This window comes from Cygnus olor, chromosome 4, assembly GCF_009769625.2.
Source record: "Cygnus olor isolate bCygOlo1 chromosome 4, bCygOlo1.pri.v2, whole genome shotgun sequence".
Classification (NCBI taxonomy): domain Eukaryota; kingdom Metazoa; phylum Chordata; class Aves; order Anseriformes; family Anatidae; genus Cygnus; species Cygnus olor.
Genome location: NC_049172.1, coordinates 61184612 through 61202590, shown reverse-complemented (window position 1 = coordinate 61202590; position 17979 = coordinate 61184612). Strand labels below are relative to the sequence as shown.

At 38.4% G+C, this 17979-nt stretch overlaps 1 protein-coding gene across 9 annotated transcripts in view; it reads right to left on the bottom strand.

Moving 5' to 3' along the window:
- LCORL (ligand dependent nuclear receptor corepressor like) overlaps positions 1-17979 on the bottom strand; it is a 79920-nt gene that overhangs the window by 42373 nt on the left and 19568 nt on the right. For 4 of the 9 annotated variants that reach the window (XM_040557147.1, XM_040557140.1, XM_040557148.1 and 1 more), the window contains exons 2-4: positions 11769-11834; positions 4444-4523; positions 4079-4208 (exon numbers count right to left, since the gene is read on the bottom strand). In XM_040557147.1, the coding sequence (XP_040413081.1) occupies positions 4079-4208; positions 4444-4523; positions 11769-11834 (276 nt within the window). Of the gene's footprint in view, positions 1-4078; positions 4209-4443; positions 4524-6765; positions 6850-10368; positions 10430-11768; positions 11835-16245; positions 16328-17416; positions 17504-17979 lie in introns of those variants that run through there. The other 5 variants (XM_040557145.1, XM_040557143.1, XM_040557144.1 and 2 more) reach the window with 5 other exon arrangements.

The following is a 17979-nucleotide window of genomic DNA, read 5'->3' as shown; positions in this document are numbered from 1 at the left end:
CTCATACCTCTGAGGATTCCCTTAAATGAAGTTGAAAATGACCAGGAAAGTCAAGTTACTAGAGACAGTAACACTGGCAGACAGACAATCAACACATTGTACATTTTACTTCCTTCAGCAAGCAGTTGAAATCCTGCTAAACATTCTTTCCTGATGAACCTGAGGGACAGACGGCTTGTGCAGTACACTTGTATGACATCCTTGCTATGACAGTTCTCAGTTCTTACAGTTGTACTTAACCTAATTTATCAGGTAATACCAGACTTTGAAAAGACAAATCAGATTTCTTAGACTTATTAATAAAAAGGAACTGCAGGTATTGGATTAAGGAGTATGCACATCTCAAAACTAAACTTCAAAGTAAATTTTTAAAAATTGAATATTTAAGAACATTTCAATGGTTTTCTGTAGTTTGAGATTACAGCTGCAAGTCTAGATGGGGTTTACCAAACCCTATATACTGTCTGGGAAGCGTAATCAGCTCTTGACATCTCTGCACCTCTAAGATGCAACTAAGTAAAGAATGAGAACTCAGAGGCAAAGGCAATTATATGGTATGGTATAAAGACATACTTATGAAAGGAAACATTTTAGAACATGAGACACCTAGAAACAAGAGAAAATTTTAAGCTTAAAAGGAAGTTATTTTGGTGTTAAAAACATGATACTGAAGATACTTGACAGAGTACCCATAGAACCTAGAAATATTGAAGTCATTCAAGTCATCCTGACTATTTTACTCCCTCCATTTTTCTACCTTAATTCCTTTATTTCTATAAAAGATTTTCAGGTTTCTGTCCTGGTGGATCAGGACCTGAAGGTAGAACCTGATTCACAACTATGATTGTATTTTACTGACTTTTTTGGTTTAAGAGTTCATATTAATGTAATAGAGTCTGGAAAGAAAGGCTTCCAGGAACATACAATGTGGATTATCAGAAAGCCAGATAATTAATATTCAATGATCAAAAATGTCTGATAAAGCTCTTGAGCAACTACATCTCTGCCATGTAAGGATTACCACATTCTGTGATATTCATAGTCAAAGAAAAAACCTATGAGTTTCTTAAAGCACATGATATTTTTTTCTTCATGGCTGCTTTGACAAAAGAAAACGGATATTTTAACATTACATAAGTGAGGAATCTACTCTACTTACAACACCCATTGGGCAAAGAGAGATGTCATACCTAGGAAGAAAGCATTTGGTTTTCAGATAAATTGTTTAGTGTAAACAATCAACACAACAGGGGCTACAGCAGGTAACAAAAACTACTTCGGTTTTACTGAGGTGCCTGCCAAGGATAGGACTTCCTTACAGACAACTGTCTACCAAATTCGTCTTTCACTAACACAAAAAGTAGCTACCTAATAAAAAGCTACCACTTTGTTCTTTTATCTTGGCAGTAATTTTATCACTCTTAAAAAGAAAGAATCATCATCTTTGGGATTTTACAGACATCCTCATCAATGAATGCCTGCAGGTTGTATGCTATGGACAACATTTATAACATGCCTGCATGTCTGGAGGCCATCTGAACTAGATTCCTGGTGCCAAAAAAAAAGTTTGCAAATTAAAATACCCAACCACATGGTAGCATATTCTGAAAGTAAAAGGATAATGAGACCAATAAATAAAATTCAATTTGCTCAGTCTTAGAAGTTGTTCACAGATGCCCCAAATGAAATTCCGCTGGTCATGACAGTAAGAGACAGTATATGCTCTTGAAAAGTTTATAGTCAAAACAAATGAAATGACTATTACTTCTGTTTTAAAGACAGCCAACCAAGACTTCCATAGTACTTCGACCACAAAAGAGTATCTGTTTTACTACCAAGTGTAACAAAAGTTCCTTAGGCTAAACAGTTATTTCAAGTGTTCTGATCCCCCACCTTCCCAGCTGATAACTGATCTCAAAAGCCTACAAAAATTCTTAAAGGAGACGGGATTTTCCTAGCAAAACTCTTTGGCTTCCTCTTACAAAGGAGAAACTAATATCTCAGAAATTGGCTTTACATGCCCATTGCAAAGAACAATTTGTTCCTCTTCCTTCCATAATTTGAACAACTCACAAGACTTTGCTGAACCTGAACTGAAGCAGAATTCCTAGAAAACTCCTCACCACACTATCAGTTACCCAAGAATACACAAGACCATCAGAGAATCACAAAGATAATCAGGAAAGATTTTCCACTTGTTTTTCAATACACAAAACCTTTTAAACTGAGCTGATCTGGCAAATCAAAAAAACTAAGAAAGATGCCAAAAAGCAAGAGCTTTTCTGAGAAATTTCACAAAAGTCACTCACTCTGGTAAGGTGAAGTCATACCAAGTTTCACTTCTCCCATGATAAAATTTCCTCCCAAAGAGAATCAAAAGACAGCGTCTCTATGGAGATACAAAGCTATTATAGAGCATACAAGGGAGGGCAAAGATAGTGAAGGGTCTAGAGGGGAAGATGTATGAGGAGCAGCTGAGGTCCCTTGGTTTTTTCAGCCCAGAGCAGAGCAGGCCGAGGGGAGGCCTCATTGCAGCCTGCAGCTCCCTCACGAGGGGAGCGGAGGGGCAGGCGCTGAGCTCTGCTCTCTGGGGACAGCGACAGAACCCGAGGGAACGGCATGGAGCTGGGACAGGGGAGGGTCAGGCTAGGGGTTAGGGAAAGGTTCTGCACCCAGAGGGTGGTCGGGCACTGGGACAGGCTCCCCAGGGCAGTGGTCATGGCACCAAGCCTGTCAAAGTTAAAGGGACATTTGGACAACACTCTCAGAAATACTGTCTGATTTTTGAGTGGTCCTGTGTGGAGCCTTAAGTTGGACTCAATGACCCTTCTGGGTCCCCTCCAACTCAGGATATTCTATGATTCTATCTAAACTAAGTATAAAGCAGGTAATGTTGGAAAACACTGTACATCACATGACCAAGGAAACAGCTGAGAATGTAGAAAATTGAAGGAATTTAAATACTTGCCTAGGGAGGTGCCATGCAACTGGCCCCTTAATCAAAATATAATAGAAGTTTCATAAATACTGAGGTGGCAACATTTTATTTCAAACAGAAAACAAGTGGTTTTAAGCAAAGACAAGGAATGAAGATGAACTCAAAATACGTACTGCTCTCCACTGAAAGCCTTAAGTAAACCATAGGCTGAACAGACATGTGCTCCGTATGGAAAGAGATTATGACCATCCCAGGTTCAAAGGCATAGTAATCTCTTCCTGCTACAGCAAGGTAAAGCAGGAGAAAGTTAACTTCCCTTATTTTCCCCCACCTATGTGAAGTGAATGAGTGACTTGCTCTACTATGACAGAGCACAAGAGGGCTGTCACCTTTACCTATTTTGACATTCAAGTACACTGACTAGACTCCAATAAAAACCTGTGAAATCTGTGATGAATAAAGCTGCACTCACATTCCTTACACAGGAACTTCAGGAAGAAAATTAATAATTTCGCTTCTATCAATAGGGACTAGCTTACTGGCAAATAACCTACATGAACCAAGCTGACCTGTCAGTCACTCGTGTGCTGCTATAAGTTGCCAACTGCCAAAGAATGACAGTAGTCAAAGAATAAAATTTCTAAACACTGTTTTAAGAAGCTTCAAACACTGACTTGGATATATATGAAATCACAACTTCTATGTAAGACGATCCCAAATCCTATTTTGTAATCTGTAAAACACATTATCTCACCTACAAGTTTGCCTACTGAAAACTAGAAGTAAAAGCAGTTTTGGAACAGAAAGTGTTTAAATACTTAAAAATTCCAGAGAACAGCATCACAAGTTGGCATAGAAAAAGTTAGATCATAGAGGAAAAAAAGAAAAAGGTAATGAACACAGATTTAGAAGAATAACAAACAATGCAACAGGACTCTCAGCAATGGCGAGCAGAAAGAATTAGTGCTTCATTTGCTAAAATTATAGGAAAAGATTAGGGAAAAAACCAAAGAATAAAAAAAGAAGAACAGCATTCACAGCGGATTAGTCGAAACGACTTCAGAATCAAAGTCAACCCTAAATCATTTGATTCTGCTAGATTTATGTCATCTCTTAATAGAAAAGACGTGCTTTCATTACCTTTCTTTCGAAAGAGTGCATTTAGATAGTTTTCTGCTTGGCATTCAATCTTATCAGTGTTGGACTGGCCCTGAGATGATAGTTCCTCTGTAGGCGTTGACTGTGAAGAACCAATAATTGATGCACGATCCTAGAAGATACATGGAAGATTATAAAAATCTTTCAGAAGTTAGCCTACTGATAATATAATACACAACTAAGTTACTGAGCCACTAAAGAGATTTTTACTACTTCCCATCATAACCAAGCTATCTTAAGTCAAAATGCAGTATTAACCTATTTGCAGGATTCAGCTCTCTGATTCATACTTTCATACCAAAAATTAGGTGTTGGAGAGTCATGCTTGATATCACGTTCATACTTACACTGACTGTTTCTTTGTGTAAATTACAAAAGGAACATTTCTCATCCATAGACCAGTCAGTTAGCTCTTCTGGCTCACAGTCTTAAAAGAAGAAAAAAAGCTAGATGTTTTAAACACATAAAAATGGATTCAGAGAACAAAATACACATCCTACAATTCTCTTAACTAAGTTCCATTGTAATATAATATGCGTTTATTGGTACAATGTAGTCAATAGTATTCAATTCTTCAGTTATTTCAGAAGTCTAGTTTGGCTCATATGGTTCAACTTTCAAAACAGAGGGCATCTTCGTTAAAATGAAAAGTGAACCTGTACATTTCAGTTGATTACCTATCACAGTTACTGAAGGCATCTGCATACAGTAAATTAAGCTCTGATACCCAGTCATTATTCCTTTTAATTAAACATTATTCCTTTTAATTAAACATTATTCCTTTTAATTAAACATTATTCCTTTTAATTAAAATCTACAAGCCTACACCAAACTAAGCTAGGAATTTGGATACAGTCCTCTCATCATTTGAGCAACATGTGTCATATTTAGACTCATTTTATACTATTACTACAAACGAACCAAAACCCTATATTCACTTGTAACGCTTCATTTATTCTGATAAAAACAAGAATTTTAAAATCATCTGAAGTCATACTTTAGTCTTGAAGGAATATAGGACTTAAATAGATCTCAATGGAGACATACAATCTATGTTCTTTAATCAAGTTATTAAGCTCCATTTAAAAAGTTAGTTTTCAACCACATACTCTTACCAAACCACCAATCACTACAGATTTTCCAGAACTAATTTTAACTATCAAAGCAGTCAATCTTCTAGTTTCTTGTTTAAATTTACATATGGCAAGTTATACCAATCTGTTTCTGTGGCAACATTGTTCTTACACCTAAACAGTTATTGCTCATGGGTATTTAGCGCCTTGATGTACTTATAGAGAATGTTATCCCCCCCCCCTTTACGCTTAATTTTTTTACACTTCATTTTGCTATGCTAATCAAATCTACCTGAGTCTCTCATGAGACTCAGCCCTCATCATCTCTGCACTATTCCCACTTGAACTCCCGTTTCGTGAATACAGGTGACCAAGGTCTCAAGACAATAAACTGCAGCACCCCAGTTGCGTATGAGTCTTGATCATGGCTGCATCATTTTGGCAGGAGAATATTAACCATGTTAACTACAGATCTTCCTACATCCCAGTCATTTCTAGCTCATGCACTCACAGCTTAAAAATTTGTTTTCCTTATTAATACCAAATACATCTTCCCCTCAATCACAGCATTACAACTACAGTTCTGCTAGGGAGGTTCCTAGGTCATCTGCTTCCAGATACTGTGGTGGGTTGACCTTGGCTAGCTGCCAAGGGCAGGGGGTAAAAGTAAGATGGAAAAGTTCATGGGTCAATATTAATGCAGGGAGATCACTTACCAATTACTGTCACAGGCACAACAGACTCAACTTGGGGAAAGTAAATTGTATTTATTGCCATTTAAAACAACTTCCATAATGACAAAAAGGCAAAACTAATCACCTTTCCCCACCTTCTTCACAATCAGTCTTTCCTTCCCAACTCATCTATCTCCTCCCTGATCCCAAACAGGGCACAGAAGATAGGGATACAGGGGTTGCCATCAGTTTGTAAGAATTGTTCTCTGCTGCTTCTTCCTTCTCACATTTTTCCCCTGCTTCAGCATGGGAACCCTCCCACAGGCTACAGGGCTTCTTAAACTGCTCCAGCATGGGTCCTTTCTACAGGCTGCAGTTCAAAGAGCAGGTCCTGTCCACGGAGCACAGTCCTTCAGAAAAGACTGCTCCAGCAGGGGCATCCCAAGGGCCACAGTTCCTACCAGAAAATCTGCACCTGTGTGGGCTCTTCAAGGGCTCCAGTTTCCTTTTCAGGCCACCTGCTGTGGCATAGGGTCTTCCACTGGGGTGCAGCAAAGGTATCTGCTCTGGCACAGTTCTCCAAGGGCTGCAGGAGCTTTCCACTTCACTGTGGTCCCCTCCACGGGCTAATGCAGGGACATCTCTGCTCCAGCACCTGGAGCACCTCCTCCCTTTCTCTTGCTTTGGTGTCTCAGGAATGTTTCTGACATTCCCCTCCATCCCCATTCCTCTCTTACAAGTGCTCTGCAGGTTTTTTTGGTTTATTTTCCCAAATAGGCACAGAGGAGCCAAAAAATAAAATGAATCAAAAAAACGTTCTTAAGTTAAATAAAACATAACTAGATTTAAAGAATAATACTGAGTTACTTGGGTTACCTCAGCTGTCAAATGCTAATTTAGAGCAGAATTCTGTATTAACAACCTGTTATATACTTCCAGGGATGGAAACCAGCCGTTTTGATGGGTTGGACAGCTGATGATCAAAAAAGACATGGGATTTTTCCAACTGCACAGTAAGAAAAACAGCGAGTTATTTTTGCTAAATTAATCTAGACAACCCTGATTGTCAGAACTATTCTTTCAGGATGTCTGCACATAAAAAACTTCAAACATTATATACGTTCATAACAACTTCATGTTTTCATAGTTTTCCTTGCAAATCACAATAGGAATCTCATACAATGTGACTACTTATACTTGGGATTATGTGTACAACTCCAACACAGCTAGTAAATTTAGCAGAGTAATTCTTCTGCCTTGGAATCCTGAAGTTCCACTGGTAAAAGTCTAATTGGAGAACAATCCTTCTGTGTCACCAAACAAGCAACACTTGAGAGGCGTAAGGTCTACATCACGCTAAGTTTATTCAAAGAAGTGTAAATCATATACAGGGTATCATATTAAGAATAAGAGTATAACATAAGAATTCAGTGAGTTAGAGAACACTGCTATCAGAATAAGAACTCTGAAATATAGAGGCGATTGATCAATTCTGAGCTTCTCTAACAGAAATACTTTGAAACTTAACAAGGAAAAGAACAATTGTTGTTACCTGGAAAACAGTGGTTAAAAATCGTAATACTGATGGAAAGAGAAAGCCTAAATGCTCTCTCAGCGACTGTCCCCTAAAATTCAAGTCACACTTCAGGAAAAAGATAAGAAGTAAAGAGAAGAGAAGGCTCTTTACTATAAAATTATTTCCAAACCATCCTCTCAGACACCTTCCCTTCAGAGCTGCAGACTTTCAGCAGCAGCACAGCAAAGTCAAGAAGTCAAATAAGCTTGTGTGCATTAATGATGCCTGTTCCAGCTCAATGTAATGAAAAGAACTAACTACACATGCTTGCCTTTATATCCAGTCTTTCATTAGTTAATGTTACAGCAGCCATAGACCTAGACTCATTGCAATTTACTTCATGCACCACAGGTATCTTTTGAAAGAGTATCCCCCCCCCCCCCCCCCCCCCAAAAAAAAAAACAATCACCACCAACAAAACAAAACACACAACCAAATATCTTATTCTTCACCTCAGACCAGTGCTTATCCAAAATAAAAACAAAACACAAAACAGCAAATTCCCAGAAGCAACTGCCAGAGCTGTTGCTTGATGTATCAAATACATCAAATGTCAGGCACACAACAGTCTCAGGTCACCAGAGGAAACATACTGATGTCAGTATTAGTTTTTAACTACAGATAGGCCATCTGTGCCTCTGATCTTTCTCATAGTATGGTTGTCTCTCTCTTAGATGCATTCAATTTAGGATCATGATCATTCATTCCCCCATTTTATCTTGCTTGGGGTTGGCTGATAAAAGATTTGGTGAGAACTTAAAACAGCAGCCAGCCCATGAGAAAAAGTTGCTGGACTGTGCATAGAGCATTTTAATGTTAATGCACAGTTTGGACTACTACTTCAAACCAATGTCATTTAGTGCAAAGCTATTAAACCGATTTCCTTTTTTTTTTTTTATTAAATAATGACCTTTGACAAAAATTACCACCTGTTTTCAGTTCGTAAGCCATTCAAATGTTTGTTTCCTCCCATTATTTTTTTCCCTCCAAAGTCATGGTGAATTAAGTTAACAGACATCTATAGTACCAATCAGCTTTCATATTTATCTCTTAAAATGTGAAATTGTCTACTAAACCTAAGTCTAAAAAAAGTCTGACTTACACTTCCCAGGATTTTCTGCATTATTACAATGTCCCTACAAATTTTCCAGCAAGTTGTCACAATTTCAAACAAATCCCCTTTTTCATATGGCACTGATGATTCTTGATAATCACCTCAGATATTTTAATTTAATTATTATGTTCCTTCATCTTTTTAATTTCATAAAAACTTGACTATAACTAAAAATTCGTGTTTCTAATGTAAATTTTCACCCTATTACCTTCACTATGAATAAATATTCAAGAAAAACTTAGGAAAAAAGAACACAGCACACCCTCAAACAACCCTTTTGTATTATATAAAGATTTTTTTTCCCCTAGCAGAGGAAGAATAGCACGAGCTGTGTTTTACCCACAATAGTGTTTTTCTCTGTCCATAAGAGAAGAGACCCCCCTCCTCTCAAATCTCACCCCAAATCCTAGCACATAGTGCCAAAAGAATATACACATACCAGAAGAAAAGCTTTCTAACAGTTTAATTGAATATGCAGAAGTAGAATGTAAAGAATAACAATTTACATGTGAATCTACTTAGCTGAAAATGGGCATTAAGTAAAGGATTAGGAAGCCCTAAAGATTCAATGACACAAGAAGCCTTGAGAAGTTCTGAGCAGGAGAAAGGCTGGATGCCGAGATATAAGACTTGACACCTCTGCAACCAGAAGATACACTATCAAAGCAGTCGGGAAAAAAAATGGTGATGAATAATAGAGGTAACGATAATCATTTAAGCAAACAAGTCCTACATAAACAACATGTAGGAATTTTAAGATCATGAAAAAAACTTGCCATCAGATTATCATCTGTTACCATGGGTGGGGTTGTTCAATTAGTTTGGCTGCTTAGTAAGAAAGTTTAAAGTTTACAAGATATTTTCTTTGAAAGGTAAGAAAAAAAGGACTAGCAAAAATGAAGTGTACCCTTTACCATTTAAAATTGTCGTTTTTTTTTTTTTACTCAAGCAGTTTTACAGTAATTTAATCTATAGATCAAATACTATTTCAAGACAGAATTAAGGAAGAAATACACCAATTAATACATATTAGATTTTATGCATATTTTTTGTTACACAAAAAACATAAGAATGAACGAACAAATAAGAGAAAAATGCTACTGTAGCTAAGAGGCATGTATTTCAGCTGATTCTCACATATTTCTGGATAAGACATTTTATTTCTTAAGCTTTATTCAAAGAAACATACTCTCCTGCTAACAAAGCATAATGGTGCATGTTGATAGTATGGATAGCACTGATCCAGTGGTCATGATGAGCAAAATGGACACCTTATAGGATTTAAGCATGCTGCGGAGAGCCTAAAAATGTGGCTTCTATTCTATATACCAACCATATATTTTAAGTGAGTCAAATTTGTCTTAGTTTCATTACCTGTAAAAATGGAAAAAATGGCACTTGAATTATGACAGGGAAGATTTATTGTCAATCTTACTCAAGAGTTCTGTATTAATCTTTATAATGCAATTCAGATGTCAGTTTAGAAACAGCCCTGCATCCTAAAATGTCTGCTTCTACTGTATTTATAGAGAACATAGGAAGTCTCTTTCAAACTGTTGTAGTATCTATATCAAAAAATGAATCCAAAATAATAAGGCAAGGTAGGAATCCCATCATCCTTCATCTCTTCTGCAGTTGCTCCAGAAATAAAACCAATTTTATAGGTGTCAAACACAGAGAGGCTCTAACTGTCCAAAATTCAGGCACATTACTGACATTCTGACAAGGGAAAAAGAAATCACTTAAAACTTAAAATTTTAGATACACAAATTTAATCTGCAAGGACAAAAAGAGCCACTAGGGCATCCAGACAAACAATGGAAATAGTATATCACCTTAAACAGAAGGCCACAAGGAATCTTCAACAGCATGAGATAAATAAGCTGAAGCTTTTCCCTTAAGAAAGGAAGCAGCAAACACGAAGCAACTCTAAAGTAGTATTGTAACACTTTACGGTGGACTATTGGGGTCCTTTAGCTGTAATGCTTACGCTCTGGCCATTCGCTTGGTGCTTTGTCATCTTATGCAAAAGCCCAAAAAATGTCCTGAATTTTCTTTCAAACTGTAAACCCTTTGATGCAAGAGAATAATAAAGCTTCAATCACTAATCAACGTGAAGCCTAACACATAGCAACCCATTAGAATTACAACAAGAAAAAGATATTGTATACTATTACAAGATTAACATCGTCCTGTTCCCTTTCCAAAGGGTAGTGTGCTTGTTTTTTTTTTTAATCACAGCAGATGGGAGTACCACTCAAGAAAATAAGCTCTAGCCCAAATTTACAAGTTTCTTAAACATTTTTAAGAGTCTGACTAGTGTTATGCTTAGCTTTGTAAGTGGTAGAAAATTACTCTTAAAATAGCAGTAAAGTAATATTTCATGTTCTCTCCCTTCCCTTGAAAATAGTGTTATGCATATAATACAGGCCAAGGAACTTACACAGTACGAAGAGGATAAAACCTCAGCCAAGTTAAAACAATTGTTCCAAACCTATTATAAACAAACACACACAGTATATGACACACTGGCTCATGTACTAGCAGTATATTAATTACAAAACTTTATGAACTACACTATCAAATAAAATTGTAAGGAAATTAAACAGAACATTTTGAAGGTTTGATAAAAAATAATGCTTTTTTAAAGCCATGAAAATAATTTTGACAGTACACTTCTTTCAACACTTCAAGGCAGTTTTGTGCTGGATTTTCTTTCCCTGCTTTTGTTCAAGACTGATAACATCTGGATCTTTAGTTAAGTATTTATTAACACTTATTCCAACAAAACCAAACCCATTTGGAATAAGAATAGGTCTTAAAAAAGAATAGTGCATTTTTTTTTTTATAGAAAAGATTAAGCTTTCTTGACTACTACAAAAAGCAAACTAGCATTCATAATCTTCCTTTTCCTAATTAATATTGATAGGGAAGACAAGCTGCTCACCTTACTTTCTAAAAGCTGTCCAAAAAATGAAGCCAGAATTACAATATTCCGGAAAAGTTTTTTTCATGAGAGTTTAACTAATCCCAAATTTCCCTACATAAGATTGCTTAGGTACCATTTTAACTAATGTTTTGCCTATGCACAGTACTGACATGAGCACGATGAAAAATAAGTTGGGAACAAAACCAAAAGATTATTTTTAAATAAACTTTACATGCTTTAAAATGCCTCCAACTAAAAGAAAAGTTTGCAAATAAAGACTATTGCACTAAAAGCTGTCTTATTTACCTTCAAATAAACTGAGGTCTCTTCGTAGCCTTGGTCCATAAAGCCCTTCTAAAATACTTTCAAAACCTGGAAACGAAAGAAATCAAAGTTAATCAAAGTTAATCAAAGGTTTCTTATAAAAAGAAAGCAAGTTTGAAAACACTGGCAACAGATAGTCTCAAATTCCAAGAGCAATTTCAAAAATTGTTACATTTATCACACGAGTGCTTATTCCTGACACTATAGTACCATTCAGTAGAATTAGAAGATAAACATAAGACAAGGCAATTGCCATCTGCACACAGTCAGCCTATTAAGCCATGCCCCAACCACCTCATTAGACTTAAAATAACTACCATAGAATCTTAAGGGTGGGAAGATTAACCTCATAGCTCTACACTAGTAGAGTAAGTCTTTCTTACACTGAGAATTAGAAGTTGGGAAGAAGAGGGCAGGAGGACACAGGATTTCAAAGTCAGAAACTTCTCATTTAGGCTCACGAAAAATTACATTATATGAGTAGGTTAGTATTCCGCAAATAAAAGAAAAGAAAGCTTACTTTGCTTCTGATGTTGTAACAGTTCTGTATAAAAACGTTTTAAAATTGAGGATTAGATAAATCCAATTATTTTCCAGATTTACTAGCTAGTCTGTTTTAGGTATTTGGTAGAAGCACATACTGCAGCAGGGGAGAAGAGAGACAGAGCAAACAACTGATTAATAACAACCAAAAAAAGAAGAGGACGTGCAGGACAACTGATGAAACAGTCAGAATTTATAAGATCAGTAAAACGGAAATTTTGTTCAATATAGAAAGAATTTCCATGTGCCTCCTCTTCTCTCCTACAGACTCCTATATAATAAGCCTATTTTCAACTAAGAGGATAATTCAAAGCAGCATTTGAAGGTTCTCATTCTTTAATATGAACAGGTCTTGAGTATGAAGGCAGCACTTTGCAGGACTATTTTATCATCCTACTACATGAAAGATACCACCAGTATCTTCAGGAAACATCTGCCTACCATCAGCAGAGAACACTTCTAATTATAAATCTGCTCATCACCCATCATGCCCTTTATCACAAGCAACGTTTACTTTTTGGTTTAGATCGTATGTACACTAGTATGAGAAGGAATTAACATGCTACATAAGGTACGGTGGATATTTAATAACTTAAAATCCTAACATAGACAAGAGAAGTTAATTTAACATACAGGAGCTGTTCTGCCTGACTGGTCCCATTGTGTTAAAAATTACCTTTCAATTTTGTATAATTTCATGGGTTTTATATATGAATTATAATATTAAATTGACTAATTATACCTACTATAATTTTATGATTTGAGATAGAAATAAATATATTTCTAATTTAGGTTTCTACTTTTTTCTTTTTTCGCAATAAATATAGTTATACAACAGCACAAAGTAACAGACAAAACCACTCTCCTCTCAGGTGTTTGTTTTTTATTTTTTTAAATACAGCTACAAAAACTAGAAAGCAAAAATCCAAGGTCGAAGTATACACTAAAAATTATATTAAAATATCCACTGACTCTGAGATTCAATGTTGTAGGAATTCAGATCATACTGCACAGATTCCTAGCTCTTCTGACTTCAAAGGCAAGAGAAGAAATCTTGAGATAGCAATTCCCCAAACAACCACCCGAAAAAGCGAAATCTTAATAACAAAGGCAGTGTAACGTTATAAACAACAAGCCACTTAAGCTCAGCAGCTAGCCAATACTTAGATTCTTGCAAGTTACAGTTCGCTGGAGCATTGCTTGGAAACAGCTGGGCTTATTCCAGAAGAACAAATACTAACTCCAATTTTTTTTAGTACTTTCTAACTCTACAAAACTGTTCTTCTTTCCAAAACTGCTTTCCATGCATCTTGTGTTATAAATGCTAAATAGCACAGTTGGCTTTTATGGTTTTCACTCCTGAACAAAGCAGGCACCAACCCACTTCACTGATGTTTCACCAAACTTGGTTCCATCCTACCCATCCAAAGTGGCACTTCTCTTACCAGAGCTTCCTCATGCGGCCAACAGGTTTGACTTACTACTGCTGATACATGCCAGCACCATTTCATGAAACGTAACCACCTGAGCCCAGGAATTTCAACAAATCTTCATTTTATTGGAAATGGAAGCAGTAGCTTTGGAACTCTTCAAACCCTGAAGAGCCTACAGACTCTGGCCAAATATACTTTACTTACACACCTGTAGAAGTACTTATACACCTTTACTGATACACCTTTCCAGCAAACAATCAAGAAATCTGTTCTAAGTTCATTTTAGAAATGTCTTCATATCAGTCTTTTGGTGGCTGATTCCTTGCTTGACTCCAAACTGCCTTTCACAACTACTGTTAATTTATCCTTGACACTTTTTGGCTCCGAACTGAAGAGAAACACCATGCTTTATCATCTTGCAATGCCCTAGTCTATCAACTTAATTCCTTTTACCTCTAGCACATTTATTGTGTTACTTTTCTTCTTGTATCTTTACATAGGACTATCAGCTCTATCAATTACTTGACACCCGTTATGATCCAAGTCACATTCCTCCAACAATTTTCATAAGCAGAAGTTTATGATACTGCTAGTCTTTTGACAGTTAAGGAAAAATGTTTCCACAGTTAGCTTTTCTGAATAAAGCTGTCAATTTCCCCTGCAACAAGTATTTCTTCCTTAACCCCGTTATGATCATCCTCTACCAAATCCGTTGCTTTCCTCGCTCAGGGCTAGGATAAGGACTCCCAGGACATGGCTGCTGGAAGCTGTGACTTCCAGCTACAGGAAGAGGGCTCTCTTTTTCCATCAGTAGTTCTTCAGGCACTGAAAAGGTACACAGCCCAGGGAACAGGTCAGAAGGAAGAAGTTCTGCCAGGTTTGGCCTGATCCATGGGTCCACAACCAAAGCCACTAAAAAGAAGCAGTGACCAACAGTGGCTGCAGACTTCTGTATGTGTGGGATGAAGGCTTCCACACATGGGACATACTGTCTGTCTGACTGCAGAGGTCTGTTGTTCACCTGGGGTCCTGATCTAGGATATAGCTGAGAGACTTTTTACAGTTCACCTGACCATTGCAATGTTATTATTTGGTGCTTGTCTACAAGGCCACTATGATACTGCCAAGAGAGATCTTCAGCAGATCAGAGTTCACTACAGATATCCTGGAACAACAGGAAGGACACTGGTGGTGATCCAGGGAAAAGGCTTTGACAGGAGCAAACACATCCTGGGAGTAAGCATCTAGTTATCTGGCTGCAGGCAGGACTTCAGATTTTATGGCAATAAGAGTCTCTGAGAAAGTGCTCAAGAGAAACAAGATCCATTTGGTAATGAAAATCTTCATTGCCAACAGGCTTGCCTGGTAATGACAGCTCCAAACTCCATATGCCGGGGAAGTGCAGCCTGAAGTCCAGAAAGTGGGAGAATGGCAGAGAGGGTAAAGACAGGACAACACAAAAGCAAGGCTCCTCCAGTCCCCCTGAAAAAGTGGCATAAGCAGGGACACATCTCCAGTAGCATCCCACAGCTAAGCCTGCAAGCATGTTTCCAACAAGTTTCTTCAAATGACTCAGACCAAGCCTTAGGAGAACATCCAAGAAGAATACATATCATGTAACAAATAGAAGCTGGCATTTGAATACCACTTTCAAACACACCACTTGACAGGTCTGAAGTTGGAGGGAATTATTACACAGTTGGGGAAGAAAGCAGTAGTATATGTGCAAGTTATACTGAAATGTTTGATATACTCTACACCAAATTCATTTCTGGATTCCCTTAGTCTTGGTTATTGCCATATTAACGGAGTATTTGCATCTTTTCTTTTCCAGAGAAAACACATTTTATAAAAGCAGAGATATTTACATCTATCCTTGACTCTCATTCCTTCCCATCTCTTTTGGTTGTCACCCCCCCCCCATTTCATATATTCATTTTTCAGCAGTAATCCAATTCTACACCTTTAGCTACAAGGGTTACTCGTTTTTGGGGGCAGTGGTGGTATAAGGTCACTGCATTTGAAACACTTCACTGCAATTTAATCATCTTTGGTAAAAACAATTTATGCCTTTTTCCTTACTCTTTTACCCTACACTAGAAGACATTAATACTAGATCTCAGTGAAGGCCTCACAAGGCTTAGGCAAACTCCAGTAACCACACTTGATGCAGGGTATACGGAGGTGGTCGTCTACAGCCACTTGTAACTAGCGACCTAGGAAGCCCCATAACTAGCTATTCCACAGTAGCAACCAAGGAGAAGAAGAGTAGAAGGAACATCAGTGAAGGAAACCCCTACAACCTGAACTCTGGCCACACAAGTGACCTTGCAGTAAGTTACCTAGAAAAACCCTTCACTTAATAGTTGTTCCCCTCTCTGACATTCCCTCCCCCCATACCCCATCTATGGAAGCTTTTGCCAGTTTAGAAAAGTTTAAGCAGATACTGATAAAAAGCCTTCAAAGAAAGTATTTCTAAATACCTTCACTTATGATACTTTTCTGCACTCAAAGACTGTTTTACTCATATCACTGGATACACAACAGAAGTGATAGACAAATGGTCCTTACTTAGGTAGAAAAAATTAAATGGAAGAGAGGTGTTTAACAGTCTCGTTTAACCAATTCATATTTACTGCTTTATTTTTCACCTCGATGCAGAAAAGATATCTATTAGAAGAGATCACAGAACAGCTTGTATTGGAAGGGACCTTAAAGATCACCTAATTCCAACCCCCCTGCCACTGGCAGAGGCACCTCCCACCAGACCAGGTTGCCCAAAGCCCCATCCAGCCTGGCCTTGAACACCTCCAGGGATAGGGCATCCACAGCTTCTGTGAGCAACCTGTTCCAGGGCCTCACCGCCCTCTGAGTGAGAACTTCCTCCCAGCATCCAGTTTAAATCTCTCCTGTTTTAGTTTAAAACCACTCCCCCTTGTCCCATCACTGTCTGCCCATGTAAAGTCACTCTCCATCTTTCTTATAAGTCCCCTTTAAGTAAGGAGAGGACACAGTGAGGTTTCCCCAAACCTTCTCTTTCTCCAGACCAACAAGCCCCAGCTCTCTCAGCCTGTCTTCACAGGACAGGTGCTCCAGCCCTCTGATCATTTTTGTGGCCCTCTTCTGGACCCACTCTAACAGCCCCACAATCCTTCTTGTGCTGGGGGCTCCAGGCCTACACGCAGTATTCCAGGTGAGGCCTCAGAAGGGCAGAGCAGAGGGGGTGACGATCCCCTCCCTCACCCTACTGCCCACACCTCTGTTGATGAAGCCGGCCTTCTGGGCAGCAAGCACGCACTGGCGGCTCATGTCGATCTTTTTGTCCACCAGAGTCCTTCTCTGCATGGCTGCTCTCAGCGGGTTCTTCTCCCAGTCTGTGCTCATGGGTAGGACTGTCCTGAGCTGGGTGCAGCACTTTGCTCTTGGCCTTGTTGAACCTCACTAGGTTCACATGGGCACACTCTTCTAGCTTGTCCAGGCCCTTCTGGATGGCATCCTTTCCTTCTGGTTTATCGACTGCACCATTCAGCTTGGTGTCACCTGCAAACTTGATGAGGGTGCACTCAATCCCACTATCTATACCACTGGTAAAGATATTAAACAACATCAGTCCCAAAATGGACCCGAGGGATGCCACTTGTCACTGGCCTCTACCTGGATATAAGCAGCATTGACCACAACTCTGGCTGCAGCCACCCAGCCCTTTCCTTACATCCACTGACTGGTCCACCCATTTCTCTCCAATGTAGAGATCAGGATGTCATAATGGGACGTGTCAAAGGCCTTACAGAAGTCCAGGTAGATGACATCAGCCAGTCTTCCCTTGTCAACTGATGCTGTCACTCCATCACAGAAGGCCACCAGATCAGTCAGGCATGATTTGCTCTTGGTGAAGCCATGCTGGCTGTCCTGGATCTCCTCCTTGTCTTGCATACACCTTAACATTGCCTCCAGGAGGATCTGTTCTATGGCGTTCCCAGGCAGAGAGGTGAGGCTCACCAGTCTGTAGCTCCCTGGGTCTTTCCTTTTTAAAAACGGAAGGGACATTTCCCTTTTTCCAGTCACCAGGAACTTTGCCTGACTACAAAGACTTTTCAAATAAGATAGAAATAAATTGATGGGTATGATGGATCACATTGTTTTCTTGTGCCTTCAAATAAAATTTTGCTTTTTCCCCCTTTTCTCCAGTATATTTTCATTTAGATCTAAGAAGGGTA